This window comes from Taudactylus pleione, unplaced genomic scaffold (assembly GCF_031769625.1).
Source record: "Taudactylus pleione unplaced genomic scaffold, aTauple2 ptg000306l, whole genome shotgun sequence".
In the NCBI taxonomy this organism is placed as follows: domain Eukaryota; kingdom Metazoa; phylum Chordata; class Amphibia; order Anura; family Myobatrachidae; genus Taudactylus; species Taudactylus pleione.
In genome coordinates, this window is record NW_028284707.1 from 32,333 (window position 1) to 51,102 (window position 18,770).

Here is an 18,770-nt window from a genome sequence, read left to right on the forward strand (position 1 = left end):
TATCACTCTCTTTGTTCCCAGTTGTAAAGAGCTGCAGAGAATGTTGGCACTATGTAAATAAATGTTAGTAAATAATAAGCTAACCGCAGTGTTTTCATAAAGTCTGTATGTATGGGCTTTTTGGGCAGCCCTCATCAGTTATAAGAGCCAAACTCTTTTCCATGGTGTTAGGACCCAGAGGTACTTGCCAGCTGACTGATCAACCAGCATGTCGCACGCTATGAGACGCTTATTGTGTTCCTGCTGCCTAGACGGGTTGGGTATGAAATCCTGGCTGTCAGGATGCCGCTGGACAGAATACCGACAGCGGAATCCCGACACACATAGGAAGTAACAGTAAGTATTTTCCTAACCCCTAACCCTCCCTCCCCAGTGCCTAACCCTCCCTCCCCAGTGCCTAACCCTAACCTCCCCTCCCTAGTGCCTAAACCTAATCTCCCCCTCCCCGCACCATAAACCTAACACTCCCTCCCTGGTTTAAACTTAACCTCCCCTCCCTAGTGCCTAAACCTAACCTCCCCGCACCCTAATCCTAGCACCCCTGTAGCTAACCCTTCTCCTAGTGCCTAAACCTGCACCCTAACCTCCCCCTAACACCGATACTTACCTTCGGGATGCCAACGGTCGGGATACTGGTGCCGGGATCTTGACCTGTTGGGATTTTGGTGCCGGTATTTAGACCATCGGCATCCTGCTCGCCGGGATGCTGACTACATCCCGCCTAGACATGGATTACTAAATCTCCTGCACAAACACCCTATTGTAAAGAAACATAGAACACAAAACGAGAGTTTTAATGTGATCATACCTACGGGGAGTTTAACCAGGCTGAAAATCACATTGACCAGTGGCAGCGGCTATCACTTTGAATCTCATTTCTGACTTGTAAGACATTCTCTTCAGTTTCTGGTCTGCAACTTCCTTGTGGCCAATGTGTACCTGCCTGTGTCCAGTCCAACTGGAACCTTATCCCTGCATTGGCACTGACCAGGTTACATCCAACACCACGAACTGCCTTCTGCGTTGCAACTGCGCCGTTGAAATCCTAGCCTCGCAGTGACTGGTTTAATCTGGTTTGGTCCTGGGACCTCCCTAGTCTTTACCTCGTCACAGTCGCCACGTGCAGTTTGGCTCCAGCCTATTTGCCCAGACTAAATGTGATCCAGTGTGACACCTGCGTGATGCAAATGGACGGAGAATGCAGGAAAGTTGTACTACCCCATCTGGCGACAAGAATACATACAACATATTACAGTATATTCACAAACACACACCCTTTGGTCTTACAACAAGAATAGCACACACATTATTAAACAAGTTATCAAGAAAGGCTTGTCCCACGTGCTAAACCTTCTCAAAGCCTGACACCCCTGACCGCACCACATATCAATTTACATTAGGGGAGAAAGGAGGGGGGATGCTGTACTGTGAATTGGTGCACGGTGGTAGTAGGGAGCAGGTAGATGGGGGAGATAATAAGAGGAACCATACATGTTTGGATGTGTGTTTGCCAAGCATGAAATGGTACTAGAGTGATTTAGAATTCGTGGAAGTCAACACTGGGACTTTACCACCTTACTGCAATAAAGTACAGTACATTATAAAGCAGTATGAGGTCTATATGGGAAAGGAATGACTGGCACAGCTGTCGCTGCAAGATGTCACCCAATTGAGTAGACTGTTAAATACTATATCCATTATGCAAAAACGCGGTTGTTTTTTTTTTTTTGGACGTATGTTCCAAAAAAATCTAAAACTGTACATTATACCTACAGCATGAAACATGCGCTGTAAATCATATATATTCCTACATTGAAGAATCTCCCCTGGGAGCGCCTGCAGCACTTATGTTAAAAAAAAACAAAAAAAAAAACAACCCTATGGGGGAGATGTACTAAGTTCTGGAAAGTGATACATTGGAAAGTGATAAACTAACAGCCACTCAGCTCCTAACTGCCATGTTACAGGCTGTGTTTGAAAAATGACAGTTAGGGGCTGATTGGTTGGTAGTTTATCACTTTCCAATTTTTCACTTTCAAGAGATTAGTACATCTGCCCCTAAAGGTACAATTGTGATAAAAAGAGAGTTAAAGAGAAATACATATTAACTGCCTCCTAAATGAATGTAGAAACTTTACACGTGTTTTTTCAGGGTTTATTTTGCTCCATTACCCAGAATATATTTAGCATTTAATGGGTAAAGAAAAGAAATGTATATTATTCTTTCCGCCAAGAACCCTGGCTTCTAGTCTCCTGTAACATACAGCGTATCATTGCCTGCTGGCCAGATGGCAAATAGTCGGATCATTAGTGGACTTAGTGATGCAGGAAAAACATCAGCAGTTAGAACGTGGTCTTACACATGAATAATCGGATCACCTCCCCTCACCTCCTTTATTCCTGTTTACCAGATTGTTTTCTTGCTTTCGCATAATATTGAAACTTAATACATAAATTGGACTTCTGACAGTGAAGTTTTCTCTAATGATTCCTACATCATAATGTGCATGTCCTGCTGATTCAATAATAAGTCAATTAGAAGATGAGACAGTGGAAAGACAGGTGTTTTTATTCTCCGTCCTGTACATGCTGGAAGATTATATGCTCGGATTAAAATGAGAATCTATAACATGAGAAGTTGTCTTTAACTGTTATAATTTATGTTCTGAAGATAAAAGTGCACAAAAGTTAATATACAAAAGTGAAGCCGTGAAAAGTAAAACTGCAAAACTTGCACACAAGCAGCTTAGCAATTCAGTCCTTGCAAATATACAAATACAGCAGGAGGTGTCTGATATGGAATGGAATTAAAATGCCGGCGAGAAATCCCGACAGCGGCACGTAAGTAACCTAACCCTCTCTTAGTGGTGCCTAACCCTAACCTCCCCCCTAATGCCTAACCCTAACCACCCCCCAGGGGTGCCTAAACCTTCCCCTAACCCTCCCAGGGGGGGGTGCCTATACCTAACCTCCCCACCAGTGGCGCCTAACCCCCTCTTCCCCTAGCCTAACCTTAAGTTAGGCTGGTCACATACCTACATACCGTCCGAGACCCCTTCCCGCATATGCAATCTCAGCACTGAGACCAGCGTTGCAGGTTGGGATGGATGGCGCCGGCCAGCTGAGTAATCCAGAGTTTACACAAGCTGGCCGGCTTGCGAGGCTCGGAAACTGCATCCATTGGCGCAGATCCTGTCCTTGCCCCTGCACCGCCCCGTAATGCCTCTGCCTATCAATCAAGCAGAGGCATAGCAGGGGCTGTTCGCAGAACGGATCCTGCACTCCCGCACCTTCCCGATTAATCTTTTTCTTTTATTGTGAGTGGAGGATAATATGGGGTACGATGATTGCAGAAAGCTATAAAACTGTGGAACTCTATCCATATCAATAGTGAGTACTATGTTTAGGTGCATATCGCTAGGATGAAGGCACCTACTGTATTCAGTCACCATATCCGATCACACACACACATGTGCAAGAAATGAACTGTGAAGTGTGAACGCTACTTGTAGACAATCAGAGCATTACAAAGTTATTTCAGCTCAGCTAGCCCAAGCTTGTCCATGTGTAGGCAAGTTTGAAGTGGGAGCCAGAGTCGTGCAGGTAGACTTTGATGTCAAATTCAAGCTCATGTGTTCAGCTTGTTTGTTGGTAGACCATCTGCGCATGGGATATCGGGAATTGGAGGTGTGCTGCTGCCAAGCTGTGGCTTTCTGGTCATTGGTTTGAGCTGATTTGAAGTACAGTACCATGGTGCATCGGAGGCTTCTGTTGAAGGGGAAGTTGGCGGTGGTTGGGAGTAATGCATACTTGCCTTCTTTTGAGTTCTTTGAGAATCCCGGATTGGATCTGCAGCTGACTGGTGGGAGGGGCAGGGCCATGTGGTATGTGGCTCTATGAGGAGGGGGCGGCCAATAATGATGTATTTTCATAGGAACACATTTTGGCCCCACCCCCTCCCCAGTGAACCCCGATTCCTGGCATTATGCCCCCATCCTGCCCACTTCACTAGTATGCTTGCAGGATGTCGTAGATCCGGCTGTTACTCCAAGGAACTCCCTGCTAATTTGGGAATCTCTCGGTGGTTACGAGAGAGTAAGCCAGTGTTCCTACCTTACTCTTATGGAGGTTATCTTCAGTTTCCAAAATGATGGTTAAAAGATAAATGTATATATTATTCTTGTAGTGAACAACCATGTTCTCCTGTGCTTTGGGTGGGGATCCTGTGTCTAATAGTTGCCCCTCCTCAATGGGATACATTTACTTTGAGCAGTATAAGGTGATAGTGTAGTTTGGTAGTGTTTTCTCAAACGTGTCTGAGATCCCAGAGGAACACAACAAGCAACGTTTGAAAGCACATGATGTAATATTACCAACCCTCCAGCATGACCCCATCCACCAGGCACAAAATGCTCTGCCCCTGGGCTTCCCTCATTAATGTATGATTGCAGTCACCTGTGTTGAAAAAACTTTTTTTTTACCAATTAGTTCAACACAGGTGACTATAATTGTACATTACAGAGGGAAGCCCAGGCAGAGCCGGTAGGGGTCATGTTGGAGGGACTGATATTACTGTGAATGCATGTGCTTTTACTTGTGTTCTACCAATGTACTGTATATCTAGTGACATCTGCATATAAAGTATACTTATAGGTGTAAACTGACATGCAATGCGCTGGCTTTACAGATAAAGGCTTGTTAGTATTTGATCATGGCTGTTAATTACTCTGCATACAGTACAATTGCTTGAAAGAGACGAGGCTGGCCTGTGAGATCATGCCTCCTAGACTGAGCAGCTGCAGCGTGACCTCTCCCTCGTGCCTCCTGGTCAGATTCAGTTGGGGATTACAGTCCCGTCTACATGTTAGTGGCAGCATTTGAGGTTGCAGTGAGGGAGCTTTCCCAGTGGAGCAGTTGTCTGTTGCCCAGCAAGCAATTGTCTAGATGGGTTGGGTACAGTATCCCGGCAGTCAGAATCCTGGAATCCCAACAGGGTTAAAACACTGTCAACGGCCAGTAAGTACCCCAACCCCTAAACACCTAACCCTCCCTCACTGCACCCTAACCTTAACCTCTCACCCTAGTGCCTAACCCTAACCCTCCCCTTAGCCCCACTACTTACCGTCGGTATTCTGACGTGTCGGGATCCGGCGCTGGCAGTCTGAACGCCGGTATCCCGACATGCTGGCATTTCAACTACCTCCTGTCTAGATTACCAGAGAGGAATTCTCCCAAGGAGATTGTCCACATGCACATCACACATGTATCTTTGTATTGTATCTTTTAGTTATGTTTTAATATATACCGCTCATTCATACTGCCAATGCTTATTGATCTCTGTGTGCCAGTTATATTTCTATTAGACTCTTTAGAATGAAGTGACAATATATCTGTTCCATCTCTAGGCTACAGTATTCTACAGAGCTCTCCGTGTCGCTCATAACACAGCCAATGTAGATCATTGTGTTGTAACCTGACCCCTAACGGTATGCAGCCAGGAAGCCGACGGTCTAAATGCCGAACGCCGGCTTCCCAACTGTGTAATCCCGACAGGGGACTAATGATAGGCGTTGAAATCCCGACGCCTATCATTATCTCTACGCAGGGAGCCTGACACTTGGCATACCGAACGTAGGTGCGGGTTCTAACACCCCTTGCTCTCACCGTATAGAATAATATGATCTGTGCTACCAGTATGTGTTTCTGGTTTCCTGTGTGTGTGTATGTGTGTGTGTATATATATACTCGAGTATAAGCCGAGTTTTTCAGCACATTTTTTGGCTGAAAAGCACCCCCTCTGCTTATACTCGAGTGATGCCCGCATGGTACGCAGCTGAGTAGCGTACCATGCGGGGCGCGGTGCAGACTGTGTCTCTGTGAGACAGCTGCACCGCGTGTGTAGCTCTGACCGGACGGAGTTCAGTCAGCTCTACACAGTGCCAAACACACAGCCGCCGGAGCCAGCAGCTATGTGTTTGTTGTAATCAGCAGCCGATGAGAGTCTGTCAGACTCTCTCCGGCTCCTGCTGCTCCCACTGCGGAGCCATCTTCCGGCTCCCGTAGTGGGTAATGGGAGAGACGTCATGACGACGTCTCTCCCATAATGCAAAGCGGTCGGAGGAGCTGATAGCAGCGGCGGGACCAGGAGTGGGGTTTCAGGTAAGTGTTTTTTTTTATTTTTATTAGGACTACTGGGGGCACTACCAGGGGGGATTACTTCTGGGGGCACAACCGGGGGAGGATTACTTCTGGGGGCACTACCAGGGGGGATTACTTCTGGGGGCACTACCAGGGGGGGATTACTTGTGGGGGCACTCCCAGGGGGGGATTACTTCGGCGGGCACTACCAGGGGGGGATTACTACTGGGGGCACTACCAGGGGGGGATTACTACTGGGGGCACTACCAGGGGGGGATTACTACTGGGGGCACTACCAGGGGGAATTACTTCTGGGGGCACTACCAGGGGGAATTACTTCTGGGGGCACTACCAGGGGGAATTACTTCTGGGGGCACTACCAGCTGCTGCATTTCCCACCCTAGGCTTATACTCGAGTCAATAAGTTTTCCCAGTTTTTTGTGGTAAAATTAGGTACCTCGGCTTATATTCGGGTCGACTTATACTCGAGTATATACAGTGTGTGTGTATATATATATATATATATATATATATATATCGATATATATTACTTCGTCCTCAACAGAGTATAACATAGTGACTCGCAATCTCTCAAGATACTAATACAGTATTAGGAATTGGTATAACTAACCGCCGGACACATGCCCGGTGGTTGGAATCCCGACAGCGGCATCCCGGCAGAGGAGGAAATCCCGATCGTCAAAGGTAAGTATATACTAACCTATTTCTACCCCCTAACCCTCCCTTAGGGGTCCCTAACCCTAACCTTCCCCCCAGTGCCTAACCCTAATCCCCCCTCTAAGTGCCTAAACCTAGTCCCCCCCGGGGGTGCCTAACGCTAACCCCCACCTTCCCCTAGCCTAAACCCAACCTCCGGGGGGGGTGCCTAACCCTAAGTCCCCTCCGGGAACCCTAAACCTAACCCCCCTTCCCCCCGCAGCTATCGGCGCCCGGCGTCCCTTCGATCAGGATGCCGGGCTTCCGGCGTATGTCTAATAACAGGCGTCGGCATTTCGACGCTTGTCTTTAGACCCTTGCCGGGATATGACAGTCGGGAAGCCGGGTGTCGAAATTAGGTCCACCGGCTTCCCGACTGCATACCCAATATTATACCATGTGGATTGGGATTATTTTAAATTTGTAAATGGAAAAAAGAAACAGAATGAGTTGTATAATAAGCTTAGAGTGCACAGTGTGGGAAAAACACAATGCACTTTGGGCTCGTTTCAGATCCGCTCGCTAGATGCGTTCGCACACAGCCGTCAGTTGCCAAAGTATGCAAATCTGTCGATCGCACGGCAAGGCATTAGCACGCCCAGTATGTCTTGGCGTGCGATCGCGGTGTGTATTTAGACGCCCACCAGCCTGTCTTAAGACGCCCACTTATACGTGTCATCTCCAGGAAATGTCCATCGAGTACCATCATAAGCGAACGCAGTACTTGTGGTCAACCATACCCTACCGCAAGCACTGCGTGTGCTTCAGTGTGTAAAACAACCATGTGACGTTTACTATGACGCTGCGTCTTAATTATGCACGCCTTTGAAACTACGTTAAGCTGCTCAGACACGCCTGCGTTCACAACACCACACCCCCGTTTCCATCGGCCAATCAATATCACCATCCACAAACGGCATGTCCTGTCACTCATTCTGCCGAGCTGGCTATGCGCAGCGAGCGAACGCTTCCCAATCGCATGGACTAGTTCACACGCGCATTGCAATGCATACAGAATGCAAACATCGGCAGGCTGCGTGCGAATGCATCCTAGCGAGCGGGCCTGAATCGGGCCCTTTGTTTTAAAGTTTTTGGGAGACTTGATATGGAAATATGCTAGTGATCAAGTGCATACATGCAATGGAGCTACCTATGCAGAATATTATGTAGTTCCCTGAAAGTATCTCCATGAATCACATCTGCCAATAACCCTGCACAGTCTGGTCTGTTTCTATGAGCCTGAAGGATCATGGGAGTTGAGGCACAAACTTGTATGGGTGATCCCATGCTCAGAACCCCCACCCCCTGCATTTCTACTATACTTTGTAGACAAAAGTGGATTGAGCACCCCAGCGCAAGCGAAATGCATGTCATGCATACCATTGCACACGAGTTCCAAATGGCCACTAATGTTGCGATCTCGACGAGAACACTTCGTAGGGAGGCCAATGCACTTACAGTTCTACGCAAACAACGAATGTTATTATCAGGACGACAATGCCGTCTGTCAGGGCTGTAGCTAGGGTGGTGCGGTCGATGCCTCCGCACAGAGCGCAACATTGCTGAGCACGGAACACCAACCACCCACCATCTCATATATAATAGTATCCTGTCTGTTCAGTGCTCTTTAATCTAGCGTTGAGCGGCCGCTGCTGCGTGTCCGCAACGCCCAGCACAGAGGAGGCAGACAGCCGCAGCCTCCCCGCCTCCTTTTGTCGTCCCGACTTCCGCCAACCTATTGGGACAGGAGAGACGGAGACGTCATGACGTCTCCCCGCCCAAGGCTCACAGAGTTCAGTGAGGAGCTGCTGGCTGCTGTGGTGGGGCTGGTTGGCAAGGAGTGGCGCGGTGGACACAGGACTGGTTCTGGATGACACAGGACCGAGGACCTGCCAGTGCCAGGTGAGGTCTGACTGGTCCAGATAGAGACACGTGCGGCAAGATCAAAAGTAGTGGTCAGCTCAGCAGCCTGCCCCAGACCCCATCCATTACAACTCCTGTGCTGCTGAAGTGATTTTTGCTATATAGGCAGATGGAGGAGGGGGGGAGGGGGCACCAATGAACTTTCTTGCACAGTGCACCAAAATGTCTAGCTACGACTCTGCCAATAGTCATGTTTCCAGGACGACGCTGGACTGGTATACAGAAAATTTGGTAACCCGTATGGAGCAGATCTTAGCTCCATTCAGAACCTCTGGGGCAAATTGGAGCGACTGGTGCGTTCTAGGCCAACTCGCCCTTAAGTGTCACAATTGGTCACTGTACGTAAGGCAGAATGGCAAAACATACCGCCTGCTGCTGTCCAGGAACTTGTGGACAGTTTGCCAAGAAGGGTGTCTGTAGGTTTCACTGCACGTGATGGACTTACACAGTACTGACATCAATAACATCTGGTTGATCTATTTGTGGTCAGTGTCCAATCACTTTTGTCTACATAGTATACGTAGGGGTGGGTGAAAGCAGGATGATAGGCTCCTTTAAAAGAAATCAGCCAAGTAAGTTTCATATGCAGAGAAAAGAAAATAACCCATAAATGTTTATGTAATGACGTTGTTATATTGTTTATAAATTGTCTTTTTTAAGGAAGAATGACAAAGGTTTGTGTTGGAAGGGTTCTTAGTATGTGCCATGGGCACACATCCTCCTAACAAATGCATTGCAGTTGTCAGATAAAATATCTGAACATCTACGGCACACGATAACTGGCTTCAGATTGGATTCCGCTTCACGGTCGGTTTCCCACGGACATCGCTGAGTTTGCTAAATAACATAAATGCTCCTTGTTGGGAAAAAAATGTTTAAGCTTTTGTTTGTACGCTGAGCTAATGCACTTTTCTTCCCACCCACAGGAATTCAAGTGTTTGGGGCAGTCACGCTCCCCATCAATGTCACCTAGTAAGCAAGCGGCTGATTCCGTCGCCGTGTCCTTGTTTGAGCAGTACACCAATGAAGGCAATCCATTTGAGATACTATCTGCCATGAAGGATGACGAAACAGAGGACGTACTGGCTGCCAATGGGGTAAGAGTGTGTATATACCCGTGGTCATCGATACATTCTGTCAGTCTAACACAAGCCGTGTTACCTACATACTAATGAGCACTTTTCTTGTGTTTGTTAAAGTCGCAGTCCGGCAGTAATCTTCTGCAGCGGCCCAGTCCCATATACGCAGTGGGGCTGTGGGTTGCGCTCGTCTAAAGTAGCTCTACAGCTGTTTTACAGATCTCCCCTATAAAGCTGTAACTTTCTGTCTTGCTGCACCATGCGATAGTCATATGTACTGATCGGTCATGCAGAACTGGACATTCTTGAATATCCAGTGCAGTAGCTTAATGTAACACTTGTATACCATTCAAGAGACCCTGCACAAAGCCAACACTCCTCACTCTCGCCCCTAGTACTTTCTTACAGCACTTTGCTTTAGGCATAATGCCACAAATACCACATGAGAATTTTTATTTGCCATGTGTTTCAGTCAGCGATGTGCAGCTCATGACCAGAAGCGTGTGTGTATAAGCTTGCAGTTCCACTAACAGCCAGTGGTGGCGTACACGCACTTTCCCCTCTTTGGCACACGTGCACAAACACTTATGTCTCATACATTGGGGTCATGCTAAATTTTTATGCTATGTATATTAGACAGGCTTCCTGCTTTGATTAGCATAGTCCATAGGTTCCCAAACTCTGCCATTACAGTCCATGTTTTAAAGATATCCATGCTTGAGCACAGGTGACTTATTAGTACCTCAGTCAGTTATTTTAACCATCTGTACTCAAGCATGGATATCCTTAAAACCTGATCTGTAATGGCGGAGTTTGGGAGCTATCTAGCATAGTCATTTTTCTGGGATACTCAGTTTTGTCCCCACAAGTATAGCAATATAAATAAATACACAAACGCTGCCGACACTTTAAAGTAGCATTTCGCATGCAGATACACTCGCAGACGCACACTGGGCCTGATTCAGACCCGCTCGCAAGCTGGTCGATGGCCTGGCAGTGCGCACGTGCGAGCCCCGGAGCGAGCGAGAAATCACTCGCTCCAGCGCACGCATCCAAAAGAGGCGGCTGTCGATATTGATCGGCAGCTCGCCCCGTTTGGTAGGCTGGTCGGGGGACAGGGGGGTGGCTGGCATTTGGGGGCGGAAGCTCACTGGGGCTTGCGGCAGACGAGACCCTACCACAAGGGTCTCGTCGCAAGCCCCGATGGTCGCGATCATCGCGACCATCACCTGGCCGCTCGCTAAAGCTATGAGTGGTCACCCATAGCTTAGCGAGCGGCCAGGAGGCCAGACAGAGAAACAAAAAAAACCGCCCTTCAGACCTGCAAGCTGCCTCCAGCAGCGAGCGGGTCTGAATCAGGGCCACAGAACATAGGCATGCCGCATATCATTTTAATCAGCAGAAGCTGCTTATCCGCATCGCTGTGAGAATAAGACGCATTTGAAGGTAAGAAAAGTAAAACTAAAAAATATTTGGCGCCACCGTGTCGCTTCACTGGCATGACACGAATAGAAGGGCTGTTTAATGCGTAAAGAGGCTAGATATATGTGGGCACAGCTGTACTTTTTATATTGATAGATTGGTGGGGGGACGTATGTAAGATCACTATTTTTTCCCCCCAATGCACAGCTGAAACCCCCCGCTGTGTGTGATAAATAAGCCTCATAGACGATGGATGGGGGAAATGAATGAAACTTCTGTCTGATCTTTTATCACAGTATGAATCCGATGAGCTGGAGAAAAGTGCTTATCAGGAATACGACAGTGACAGCGACGTTCCCGAGGAGCTAAAGAAGGATTATGTCGATGAGCAGACTGGGGACGCACCATCTAAAAGGTGAATGTGCGTAGCGCTGCTGGCATTTTGCCTATATCTGCTTCTCCGCAGGCGGCACAAAGACAGGAGACACTTTAATACGTATTTTAGTAGGTCCCTGAGTGAATATCACCCTCTTCTTGCTTTGCATATTGTGTATCACTGGCATTGGGAGGATGTGTTGTATTTCTAAGCAGGGTTTAATTGAATTATGTTCTTCAATACATTTTCACTGGAGCTCATGGCTGTTCTCATCCTGCACAAATATCCTTATTCCCCTGTTCTTATTAATGTGCATGAGAAAATTAAATCTCATCCATAAAGTGCAACAGAACAGCTCCCCCAGTGGCCAGTGGGAAAAAGAGAGAACGTTTTGTAAATAATAGTAAGCAGCTGTCAGACATTTATAATTGCTACAATAGATTAGTGATTCCCAAATACAGTCCTCAAGGCACCCTAACAGTCCAGGTTTTTAGGATACCCATACTTAAATACATTAGTACCTCAGTAAGTTTTATTATACCATCTATGCACAAGCATACATAGCCTTAAAACCTGGGCTGTTGGGGTGCCTTGAGGACCGCGTTTGGGAACCCCTGCATTGATATAGGCCTAGACCAGGACTAGGCAATGTGTGGCCCTCCAGCTGGTGTGGAGCTACACATCCCAGCATGCCCTACCACTGGTTTGCTGTTATGGCATGCTAAAACTGTGACTGGGCATGCTGGGATGTTTAGTGTCAAAGCTTCTGGAGTGCCACACGTTGCCCGCCCCTGGTCTAAACCAGCCTGTTGCCAAACAGAGCACCAGACCATTCACGGGACTAGTGCAATCTTTTGTCAATCAGAGCATTAGAATGATCACAGGGCTAGTCTAAACAGAGGCCACTGGGGGGCGTTACTGCTTTCATAGGGTACTGCCATCCTATAAACCATTCAGAGCATATGAATACTCACAGGGCTGGACCAACACATTCTCTCACTATGACGTTACTGACCCTGCACCAGGTAAATGAGTCCACCAACCTGCAGACTGTACAGAACAATTTTGGTATCAAGGAATCGATGTAGCCAGGAATATGAGGTTGGCTATCCTATATAATGTAAAATAGGGATGCACAGCCCATTTATTTAATGGCTGCCTTCTCTGAGTACAACGTTATGCTTTAAACATGTGTTTAAAGGAAAATATAAATCACCTTATGGTGTCTAGTAACCACCCCAACAACCACAGAGGTTCCTCCCCGCAGGACTGGAGACTGTCATCCTCCAATCACTCGCTTGGTTGAGTCTAAGTGCGGCAATACCTGGTAAATGATGTGACCAGGATTCCGTCCAGTTATTGAACTCACCTGCTTAGAGCCAGATAATGCTGTAGCGCAGTCTTTATGTGTTGCATCAACCAGTAAAAGCCCTCTTTCCTCTGATTTCGCCATGCGCTAGCCCATAGATCATGCTCGGATGCCCCAGTGATGAGTATCGCCAGGGATTCTTGCTGTTTTTAGTGGGCTGGCGAGTTGTCTCCTAAATTACAGACTGTAGTTCTCTTTAAATAGACCGTAACTTCAGCATTTGTTTTCTTTACATACTGTACTGTATGTTGCTTGCAGGAAAAGAAAAGTGACAATACCGTCTTTTTGTATGCGATGGGTTTATTTTGTCGACATTCATCATGTCGACACGCTTGGAAAGTTGGCATTGACCACACCTACATACATCAAGTCAACCCTGATTAATTGTCGACATTATAATGTCAACAAAATGACCTACCTTGTTTGGCTTCTCCAGGAGCAGATTCAGGGAAGGGCTGGGCAATAAGTGCGATTTTCCCCACCTGTAACACTTCCCACCTGCCCACTACCACTGACCACTGTATAGTAGCGCAGCAGCACATCATGCAGGATAAGTAGACAGCTGCTGCTGACAGGCATCAACCTTACGGACCCTCCATAATCCAGCACACAACAGCGTGTCCTGGGCTGGGGTGGAAGGCTGCTGCCGGGGTGTCTACCGAGCCGGCGGTCAGCTGAGTGAGCTCTGACTGATCCTGTCGCAGTGAGTAATGCTAACCCCTAAGCCTCCCCTGCCGCTCCCCTCCCGCAGCCTGCCGCTCCCCTCCCGCAGCCTGCCGCTCCCCTCCCGCAGCCTGCCGCTCCCCTCCCGCAGCCTGCCCGTCCCCTCCCGCAGCCTGCCCGTCCCCTCCCGCAGCCTGCCCGTCCCCTCCCGCAGCCTGACGCTCCCCTCCGGAAGCCTGACGCTCCCCTCCGGAAGCCTGACGCTCCCCTCCGGAAGCCTGACGCTCCCCTCCGGAAGCCTGACGCTCCCCTCCGGAAGCCTGACGCTCCCCTCCGGAAGCCTGACGCTCCCCTCCGGAAGCCTGACGCTCCCCTCCGGAAGCCTGACGCTCCCCTCCGGAAGCCTGACGCTCCCCTCCGGAAGCCTGACGCTCCCCTCCGGAAGCCTGACGCTCCCCTCCGGAAGCCTGACGCTCCCCTCCGGAAGCCTGACGCTCCCCTCCGGAAGCCTGACCCTTCCCTCCCGCAACCTGACCCTTCCCCTCTCGCAACCTGACCCTTCCCCTCTCGCAACCTGACCCTTCCCCTCTCGCAACCTGACCCTTCCCCTCTCGCAACCTGACCCTTCCCCTCTCGCAACCTGACCCTCCCCCTCTCGCAACCTGACCCTCCCCCTCTCGCAACCTGACCCTCCCCCTCTCGCAACCTGACCCTCCCCCTCTCGCAACCTGACCCTTCCCCTCTCGCAGCCTGACCCTCTCGCAACCTGACCCTCCCCCTCTCGCAACCTGACCCTCCCCCTCTCGCAACCTGACCCGTCCCTTCTGCAACCTGACCCGTCCCTTCTGCAACCTGACCCTCCCCTCCTGCAGCCTGACCCTCCCTTCCTGCAGCCTGACCCTCCCTTCCTGCAGCCTGACCCTCCCTTCCTGCAGCCTGACCCTCCCCTCCCGCAGCCTGAACCTATCGGCATTTTGAGACTGTTGACATTTCACATGTTATCATTGTGAACATGTCAGCATACTGCTGATGTTGACATGTTCCATGTCGACATTTCAACAGTTTAGACGACATAAATGTTGACATTGTGGTGTCAACATTAAATTTGTCGATATTGTAAATGTCAATATTATGACCACATCCCCATGTTTATATTGTTATGGTTGGATAAGTGGAAGAAAGGGAGTTTGTATATACCCAGCAGCCAGCCATAGAGTTTGTATATACCCAGCAGCCAGCCATAGAGTTTGTATATACCCAGCAGCCAGCCATAGAGTTTGTATATACCCAGCAGCCAGCCATAGAGTGTGTATATACCCAGCAGCCAGCCATAGGGTTTGTATATACCCAGCAGCCAGCCATAGAGTTTGTATATACCCAGCAGCCAGCCATAGAGTGTGTATATACCCAGCAGCCAGCCATAGAGTGTGTATATACCCAGCAGCCAGCCATAGAGTTTGTATATACCCAGCAGCCAGCCATAGAGTGTGTATGTGCCCAGCAGCCAGCCATAGAGTGTGTATGTGCCCAGCAGCCAGCCATAGAGTGTGTATATGCCCAGCAGCCAGCCATAGAGTGTGTATATACCCAGCAGCCAGCCATAGAGTGTGTATATACCCAGCAGCCAGCCATAGAGTGTGTATATACCCAGCAGCCAGCCATAGAGTGTGTATATACCCAGCAGCCAGCCATAGAGTGTGTATATACCCAGCAGCCAGCCATAGAGTTTGTATATACCCAGCAGCCAGCCATAGAGTGTGTATATGCCCAGCAGCCAGCCATAGAGTGTGTGTATATACCCAGCAGCCAGCCATAGAGTGTGTATATACCCAGCAGCCAGCCATAGAGTGTGTATATACCCAGCAGCCAGCCATAGAGTTTGTATATACACAGCAGCCAGCCATAGAGTTTGTATATACCCAGTAGCCAGCCTTAGAGTTTGTATATACACAGCAGCCAGCCATAGAGTTTGTATATACCCAGTAGCCAGCCTTAGAGTGTGTATGTGCTCAGCAGCCAGCCATAGAGTTTGTATATACCCAGCAGCCAGCCATAGAGTGTGTATATACCCAGCAGCCAGCCATAGAGTGTGTATATACCCAGCAGCCAGCCATAGAGTTTGTATATACACAGCAGCCAGCCATAGAGTGTGTATATACCCAGCAGCCAGCCATAGAGTTTGTATATACACAGCAGCCAGCCACAGAGTTTGTATATACCCAGTAGCCAGCCTTAGAGTGTGTATGTGCTCAGCAGCCAGCCATAGAGTTTGTATATACCCAGCAGCCAGCCATAGAGTGTGTATATATAGCCAGCCATAGGGTTTGTATATACCCAGCAGCCAGCCATAGATGGTTTCTTATACATTGTTCCATCCTCTTCCTCTCTAAACAAAAGCCTGATTAGAAGAAGCACTTCCTTAGCTAGTGGGGAAGATGAGACTAGTCCAGATAAAATATGGATGGGATTAACGCACATAGGGTTAAGCGACGTACACACTGACCTATGTGTACTCAGCCGATACATCGTCCTGACGGGCCAGCATATCGGATCCTGGGTACAAATCAGAAAGAGGTAATAAACGACGGAACGACACCTCGTTCAGCAAAGCGACTGGACGATATTGCAATCGTCCGCGGAAACGCGCATATTTGTCGTACACACTGAGTGATGCGGCCGATATATCGTTGCGATTCAATTGGAAACTACATATTGTGCCAACAGCGCTCCAGTGTGTACCCGGCTTTAGGTGTACTAACAGTCAGTTTATCAAAGCCGCCAATGTTCTACGGCTTTAACCGATGGATTTAAAGTGGCAACTGTAATGAATGCTAAATAAGGGTTGTTTGGAGGTTATTAATTACAGTTGCCATTTTAAATCCATCAGTCAAAGCTGTTGATCAAAGCTGCTGATCAAAGCTGTCTCGTTAGTAAATCTGCCCCATTATAAATAGAAGGACAGTGGTGGTGTCTCAGATGGGTTGCCAATAGGCTAGTGGCCACAGTCACAGAATACACAGATAAGATTTCTGCCCATATGGTACATACTGTAGATGGGCGCATTAAAATGACATAGGCAGAAGTGGGGGTTATGTGCCTTTAAGAATAAACACATCAGATATCTCAGGTACATTATTTGTATCCATAATAAGCCGGCTTTCATAAATATTCATATCAGATGGGGATTTACCTGGTTTTTACACACAATTAATCAGCATAACATCAGCTGATGAGGTGAGGGGACCAGAAAATACTTATTTTAAGGTTAAATTGCCATCATTCTCCATGTGTCCTCCATCCAGAAGGTTCATATCGTTTCCTTTTTTGTTTCTAATTAAAACTGTAAGACCATTAAATCTCGTATTGTAGATTGTGCTACTTGTCTTAGATAATGAATACATTATTAAAGACGAGCGCTAGTATAAGGCACAAATAGATTAAAACCCTTTTCAAAACATTTTCTGTAACTTCAAAGTTTATAGTTTTTCTTTTTAAGACAAATTAGCAGGTGCGAGGTGGTTCTTGTTTGAATAGCAGATAATATTTACAGTTACCGTATCAAGGACATGGGTCCACAGATCGCTGGCTTGCCCTCACTGTCCCTACCTGATCCTCCGGTGAGTCGGGGGTCTCCAGTCCCTCAGCTCTGGTCTGCAACTTCTGTAGCCGGAGCACAGTGGCGCATCTATAATGGGTGCAGTGTGTGCTTCCACCATTGAATCTTTCGATGCGATGGTAACTAACCATCGCCTCAAAAGCATTTAATGGTGAAAACTATTCATATGAATAGTAAAGGGGCGGGGTTAGGGGAGGGGCTCAGACACAAAGTACAAAAAAAAAAACCCCAGGCAAGGCACAGGCAGGCAGAGCTGATTTAGGATGAGGAGGTGAATTAGAAACACTGGCACTGCCATACTGCTGCTGCTGCTGGGGGCACTTAAAGCAACAAGAAAGTGAAGTGTAAAAAACATGTATAAAATATACTAATAACACACAGAAAAGGAACCTCTTACAGCACCAGCAGAGAAATCACTTCCCATCTCTGCTGTGAAAACGTTGTTAGCTGTCCCTCTGTGTGTGTCTGTGAGTGACAGCAGCTGTAGGGCCAGGGCTGCACACTGATTGGCTCTCACTGTCTCAGAGAGCCAATCAGAGCTAGCAGAGAGGGATGGGAGGGCCAAGTCTGAAGCAGTGAGAGACGATCCTCCAACGATCCCAGCAACATGATCCAGAAAGGTAATCAGAGGCAGAGAAACAGCACACAGCAGCCAGGGGAGGCAAAGCTTTTAGTTTTTAAAGAAAACAAGCCACCATCGCAACACCATTGAATGGTTACCATTCGATGGCAGCAAACATCGGCATGCTGCCATCAAATGGTAAAAACACTAACATCGGAAGAAAAACATTGATGGTTGGCAAACATCGACCATCGATGTCCATCCCTACATCAGTCGGCTGCCAGCCACCAGGGAGAGAGGAGGGGGGCCCCGCACGAGGAGTGCACACGGGCCCCCTCCTCTCTTAAAATGCCCCTGCCGGAGCGTCTTGCCGTGGTGGCCAGTGATGACCTCACTAGTACTGGACGCTATGCGCACTAAACATCAGATGGTCCCAGTTATCCCCTGCTGCTGCACGCTTGATTTCCAATGCGTTTCATACCACTAGGGTGATTTGTCAAGGATAAATTCACCTCAGTGTGTATGTTCTTTTATGCTAAAAAAACCAAAAACCCAGAAAGTCTAAAAAAATGGAAGACGTTCAGAAATCGGTTTCATTTATCAAGAAAGAGTAAATATATGTTTTAAATTTTACTTTTAAAATCTTCAGTGTAATGGTGCATACACACAGTACGATCAATCAGCAATAACGATATCGCTGACTGATCGTTCTGCATCTTCCCAGAGTCCTGGATGATCGATATTGATCATCCAGCACACCACCAACCCACCAACGACCCGCGATCAACGAATAGTAACCTGGTCGATATCGACAAGGGTTGGCCTGCATGCACGGTTGATGGACGATATCTTTATTGTCCATACATGCCCGCGCATCGCAGGTCGTTGGTGGGTTAGAAGGGACC

General features: G+C 48.1%; 1 protein-coding gene across 1 annotated transcript in view; it reads left to right on the forward strand.

Annotated features, from left to right (window-relative positions):
- Positions 1-313: 313 nt before the first annotated feature.
- The window catches only part of LOC148511429 (syndetin-like), a 72,137-nt gene continuing 53,680 nt past the window's right edge, over positions 314-18,770 (forward strand). Inside the window, exons 1-3 of the mRNA XM_088442185.1 lie at positions 314-336; positions 9,705-9,875; positions 11,576-11,694. Coding sequence (XP_088298311.1) covers positions 9,741-9,875; positions 11,576-11,694 — 254 coding nt within the window. The 5' untranslated portion in view covers positions 314-336; positions 9,705-9,740. The remainder of the gene's footprint in view (positions 337-9,704; positions 9,876-11,575; positions 11,695-18,770) is intronic.